The 5827-nt window shown below is 45.7% G+C and overlaps 1 protein-coding gene across 2 annotated transcripts; it reads left to right on the top strand.

Annotated features, from left to right (window-relative positions):
- The first annotated feature begins 78 nt into the window (after positions 1–78).
- LOC102437092 (ubiquitin carboxyl-terminal hydrolase 30-like) lies at positions 79–5821 on the top strand. 2 transcript variants are annotated; one of them, XM_023749468.1, is made up of 7 exons: positions 79–284; positions 862–921; positions 1417–1503; positions 2110–2190; positions 2286–2505; positions 4864–4984; positions 5500–5815. In XM_023749468.1, the coding sequence occupies exons 5-7, from the start codon at positions 2385–2387 to the stop codon at positions 5759–5761; spliced, it is 504 nt and encodes a 167-aa protein (XP_023605236.1). In that variant the 5' UTR covers positions 79–284; positions 862–921; positions 1417–1503; positions 2110–2190; positions 2286–2384; the 3' UTR covers positions 5762–5815. The 2 variants fall into 2 exon arrangements, with proteins under 2 accessions (XP_023605236.1, XP_023605235.1); XM_023749467.1 differs by having other exon boundaries at positions 81–727; positions 5500–5821.
- Positions 5822–5827: the final 6 nt, after the last annotated feature.

The raw sequence follows: 5827 nt of genomic DNA, 5'->3' as shown, positions 1-5827 counted from the left end.
TCATCCCTTTGTATAGAAAGTGTCACTTTTTCTCTGGCTGCTTATAAGATTTCCTCTTTATTTTGGGGGTTTCAGTAGTTTGCCCATTCAGTACATAAACATAGTTTTCTTTGTATTTGTTTAGAGTTTGCTGAATATCTTGAATCTATGCATCTATGTTTTTCACCAAATTTGTACATTGTTTTAGGGAGACCTTCAGACAAAAAGCCACACAATGCAAATCTCACCCATGGAGCTCCTATTTTTCCAAGACATGACTTCTCTTCAATTTCTGCCTGCTTTTGGTAGCTCTCCAGTCATTCACATAGTTTTGTTTTGTTTGGGTCCAGATTCTACAATTGTTATCTCAAGGAGAGTTCGTCTAATCAAGCTACTCTGCCATCACCAAATGCAGGAACTCTTACCCTATTTTAGCAATTAATAATAAAACACACATCTTTCCACATAATCACACATTCTTATACTACTCTATTTTTAATAAAGTATTCCACTCCACTCCATGGACATGATTGAATTTTTTAATCATTCTGTAGAAATTCCAACGATTCACATTTTGCTGTTATAGATAATGCTGAGCTGAGCATCTTTGTAGTTGTGTCCATGGTTATTTCCTTAGGATAAAATCCCAAAATTTCTGGGTCAGCCATGTCATCTTAGATTTTCCAAGCTGATTAGTATTATTGTATTTCATGTTTACAAGGTTGTTTTCAGTAGAGTGTGCTTCTAGGTAAGTACATTATGTTTCACTATGTTAGTGTTGAACCTCTAAATATTAAACTTTAATAAGCATGTATTTTCCCATCTATAAAGTTTTGAATTGAACTTGAGTCCTGTCTGGATTTTCTGCAATATTTGTTTCAGAGTCCTGTTCGATTCGATACCTTCGATAGCCTTTCACTAAGTATTCCAGCTGCCACCTGGGTATGTACTGACCTGTGGTTCATTTGGGGTCTGTTTCAGAGACATTGCAGTCTGAAAGGGCTTTGAGGCATTTTGTGTAGCTCAGGTGCCACGTGTTACTCAGACCTGTGGTTGATTGAACCCATTTAGTTGTAATGTGTAGTACCATGGCCCGATTTGGGGGGAGAAGAGTGGGCGGTTTGTCTCTTGCTGCAGAAATTTTGGCTTTTTAATATACATGCACACACGTAATAATCTCATATTCAAAAGTATCTAAAAAGAGTGTGGGAGTCCGTAATTGTCTGCAGCGTTATGTCCTCATACCCTGACTCCGTCGCAGTAGCCAGTCTAGGGTGCTTGAGCTCCAGGTTTGTTCAGAAGGCAGCCAGTTGTGTCTGTGATGCTTTTTTGCCTCCATGAGCAAAAAGAAAGCTCTGGGATTCGTGGTGCCATCTGCTCACCGTGTCAGTAGCTCCCCTTTGAATTGTGATAAAGCGTTTTCTTCTCGTGCTGTAGGGTCATCCACTGACCCTGGACCACTGCCTCCACCACTTCATCTCATCAGAATCCGTGCGGGATGTTGTGTGTGACAACTGCACAAAGGTAGGCCCTCAGCCCCGAATGCCATCTCCCCCGCAGCCTGTGTGCCCGGTAGAGCGCCTCTCACACCATTGGCCTGAGCTCTTCTGACTATTCGCCGAGGATCCTTTCAGCCACTGCCCTTTCCACCTAAGGTTGGGCACCTGGCAGCCCATGGAGCAAATCTCTTTCCCTGATGAGTTCTGTTTTATCCACCAAACATTTAAAGAAGAAATTTGATGCCATGCTTTGAGATTGGACATGCCCTCTCCGATTCGCTACCATCCCCTCCATTCCCACTTGTCTCACACCCGCCTTACCTATGCTACCTGCCTAACTCCCTCAGCAACTGAATTAAGAGGGACTGTGTGGAACAGAAGTTTTAAAGACACAACAGAATAGATTAAATGTCAGTGTCAGAGCTTCTTTTATTTCTCCTGCCTCCACTGTCGCTGGTACTTAAGAAATAAAACACGGAAAACCCACAAACAATTGGGCAGCTGAGTTCAGTTCAGCAGGTAGTAGTCAAGTGCCAGTTGAGTGCAGGTATAAACACCAACCTGATGGGCAGCTCTCCAGAGATGTCCTTTCAAGAATTTCAGCAGATGGATGTTGTTTCTTTTATTCCAGATTGAAGCCAAAGGGACGTTGAATGGGGAGAAGGTGGAACACCAGAGGACCACTTTCGTTAAGCAGTTAAAACTAGGGAAGGTGAGCCCACACCACGCACCTTGTCGGCTCTGCTTTCGAGGCCTCTTGGCTGCCTGCTCCCGACACTCAGCACTTCCGGTTTCTCCCACCTGCAGCTCCCTCAGTGTCTGTGCATCCACCTGCAGCGGCTGAGCTGGTCCAGCCACGGCACGCCCCTGAAGCGGCACGAGCATGTGCAGTTCAACGAGTTCCTGATGATGGACATCTACAAGTACCGCCTTCTTGGACATAAACCTGGTCAACACAGTCCTAAACTGAAGGAGAAAGCAAGGCCTGCGCTGGAACTGCAGGACGGGCCGACAGCCCCCAAATCAGGTACGTGCCCGAGGAGCTAAGGCAGCGGGAGCCTGCAGCACAGAGAAGAGGAGTTTGGTATCACTAGCTTCTGGGGCTTTTCTGCCTTGAAGGCTTGTCCAATGGTTGCTGAAATTCTTGAAAACAGCAGGATTGGGGCCGGAGGGGTAAGATTTCTTAAAAGAGGTTAAAATGATATAGTAATGAGATGTATAGTTTTGTTTGTTTGTTTTTATTGATTTATAGAGAGGAAGGGAGAGGGAGAGAGAGATAGAAACATCAATGATGAAAAAGAATCATTGATCGGCTGCCTCCTGCATGACCCACACTGGGGATCGAGACCGCAGCCCGGGCATGTGCCCTTGACCAGAATCGAACCTGGGCCCCCGCAGTCCACAGGCCCATGCTCTATCCATTAAGCCAAAGCAGCTAGGGCGAGATGTATAGTTTTAAAAACTGTCACGTTTGAAAAAATATAGGAAGAAAAGCTTAAGATTTCTGTCTGGTCTTTTGACTAAGCAATAATTGGTTCACATATCATTCCAGTGAATTTTTAAAAAAAATTTTCTTAAATATATTTTTATTGATTTCAAAGAGGAAGGGAGAGGGAGAGAATGATAGAAACATCAATGATGAGAGGGAATCATTGATTGGCTGCCTCCACACTGTTGATTGAGCCCCTAACCTGGGCATGTGCCCCGACTGGGAATTGAACCGTGACCTTCTGGTTCATAGGTCAACACTCAACCACTGAGCCATGCCAGCCAGGCTCTTCTTTTTATTTTTTATTTTTTCTTTTTTAAATGTTTTTATTGATTATTTATTTTTTTAGAGAGGGAAAGAAACACTGATGTGAGAAACATTGATCGGTTACCCCCTACCCTGTCCCTACTGGACCCCCACTGGGGATCAAGCCCGCAGCCTGGACATGTGCCCTGACTGAGAGTGGAACCTGTGGTCTTTCGGTGCAGGGGACGATGCCCAACCAACTGAGCCACACCAGCCAGGCCCAGTGAATTTCTATTTCCCCCCTTAGCACAGTCATCTCAATTATACAGAAAGTGTGGGGAAGAAATGTCCTGGGTAGAGATCACTGAACATCTCACGGGGGTTGATGCTTCTCCTCTACTGAATGACTTATTTATTATCTAATTCCATTACTGGCCTCACTTGAGGTCCCTCGTTGAATGGGGTCCCAGTGAAGCAGGTCACTATTATTACCCTCAGTCTCACCAAGGAGAAAATCAAGGCGTCAAGAGGTGAAATGATTGGTCCCCAGGCCAACAGCGGGGGAACGGGCACTAGAAGGCAGTGTTGGGCAGTGTTATAAATGCATCTGATATCATCTGTAGAGAGCTTTAGAGTTAGAGATGAGGAAGCCCACCGATGTTAAGCGCTCCAAGCCTGAACCACCACCTCATGCTCCCACTCAAGTCCCGACCGTCTTCCCCGGTGGGAGTGCAGGTCTGCTCACGGTCACCCCGTGGTGGCCATGGTTAAAGAGGCCAACAGTGAACTCCTTGTACTAAAGCCCCTCCCATGTGACACTTGAGAGGAAACGAGATGTAAATATCTCCTTAATGATTGTACCTACTCCCATGAGCATGTGTGAACACTGTTACATGTTGGTATTCCTTAGAAGCTGACAATGAAAGGAGAGAGAAGGTTTAGGTCAGTGGCTCGAAACAAGGAATTTTGCCTCCCAGAGGACATTGGGCCGTGGCTGGTGACATTCTGGCCGAGAGGGGTGTCACAGGAATGTAGTAGGTAGAGGCCAGAGATGATGTTAGATATCCTGCAATGCACAGGGCAGCCCCACAACAAAGAATTATCCATCCCAAATGTCGATCATGTCCAGGTTGAGAAACTGCAGGTTTAGGTCAAAATGCCAGTAACGTAGCTACTGCTTAATTCTGACCCGGGCCCTTAAGCAGACAGCGATTTACAAAACCACCAAAGTGAACAGTGGACCCGGAGCTCCATGTGCTTTTCCTGTTGGTGATTAAAACAGGGACAAAAAGGCAGGAAACTTTACAGTAACAAAAAGAAATATTTAGGCTCAGTGGATAGAGCATCGGCCTGCAGCCTACGGACTGAAGGGTCCCAGGTTCGATTCCGGTCAAGGGCATGTACCTTGGTTGCGGGCACATCCCCAGTAGGGGGAGTGCAGGAGGCAGCTGATCAATGTTTCTAACTCTCTATCCCTTTCCCTTCCTCTCTGTAAAAAATCAATAAAATATTTAAAAATTATATATATTTATATTTGCTTTGTAGCATTATTGGGTAGTTCCATTTCAGCGTAATCAGTAATCAAAACCATGTTTTGCTTATCCACACCCGTTGCTAATTTTAACTGCCTCGGGCCTTTTTCTCTTGCAGTTCTGAATCAGCCAGGGGGCCCCAAAACCCAAATTTTTATGAATGGTGCCTGCTCCCCATCTTTGTTGCCCACCCTGCCAGCCCCAATGCCCTTCCCCCTCCCGGTGGTTCCGGACTACAGGTGAGCCGCTCTTCAGAGGCAGCCTTCATTCCGTGGAGGCTGCCGTTTCTCTGGGTTTCCAAAATTAGCTCTTCATGAAGTGAGTGAGTGTGGAGATGGCTGTCTTTCATTTAGAGGTGGAACTTCATTATTATGCATTCCTGTTTATTTCTGTCCAAAATGGAAGTCACTATAAATATAAGAATTATAAAATTTAAATATATGTTATGTGTATGTGTGCATATGTATGAATGTATGTAGAAAAAGTATAAAGCAGAAAATTTTTAATATCTTGGGATACCACCTAGATCACCAGTTAAATCCTTAATGTCTTCCACTCTGTAATGTGTGTGCGCACACTTATACAGACGCTCATAGAATGGGCATCGTACCAGTAAATATAGGTCTGTATTTTAATGGTTGTGTAGCATTCACTTGTACGGATGTACCGTTGTATCAGCCCCCTGTCGTTGAATATCTAGGATTGTTTTACTTTTTGCTTTTGTAAACCACTGGCATTTGTTCCTACCGGTCAGCTCCTCCACGTACCTCTTCCGGCTGATGGCAGTTGTCGTCCACCATGGAGACATGCACTCCGGACACTTCGTGACTTACCGACGGTCCCCACCTTCGGCCAAGAACCCCCTCTCAACCAGCAACCAGTGGCTGTGGATCTCCGACGACACCGTCCGCAAGGCCAGCCTGCAGGAGGTCCTGTCCTCCAGCGCCTACCTGCTGTTCTATGAGCGCGTGCTTTCCAAGATGCACCAGAGCCGGGAGTACAAGTCTGAAGAGTGACTGTGCCGGCCCCAGAGCGAGACCTGATGGCACTGTCCACGCCGTCAGGAGAAAGACGAAGCCAGG

The sequence above is a fragment of the Myotis lucifugus genome, unplaced genomic scaffold (assembly GCF_000147115.1).
Source record: "Myotis lucifugus unplaced genomic scaffold, Myoluc2.0 scaffold_10326, whole genome shotgun sequence".
Classification (NCBI taxonomy): Eukaryota; Metazoa; Chordata; class Mammalia; order Chiroptera; family Vespertilionidae; genus Myotis; species Myotis lucifugus.
The sequence above is the reverse complement of the archived record's forward strand: the minus strand, read 5'-3'. Positions and strand labels throughout refer to the sequence as shown.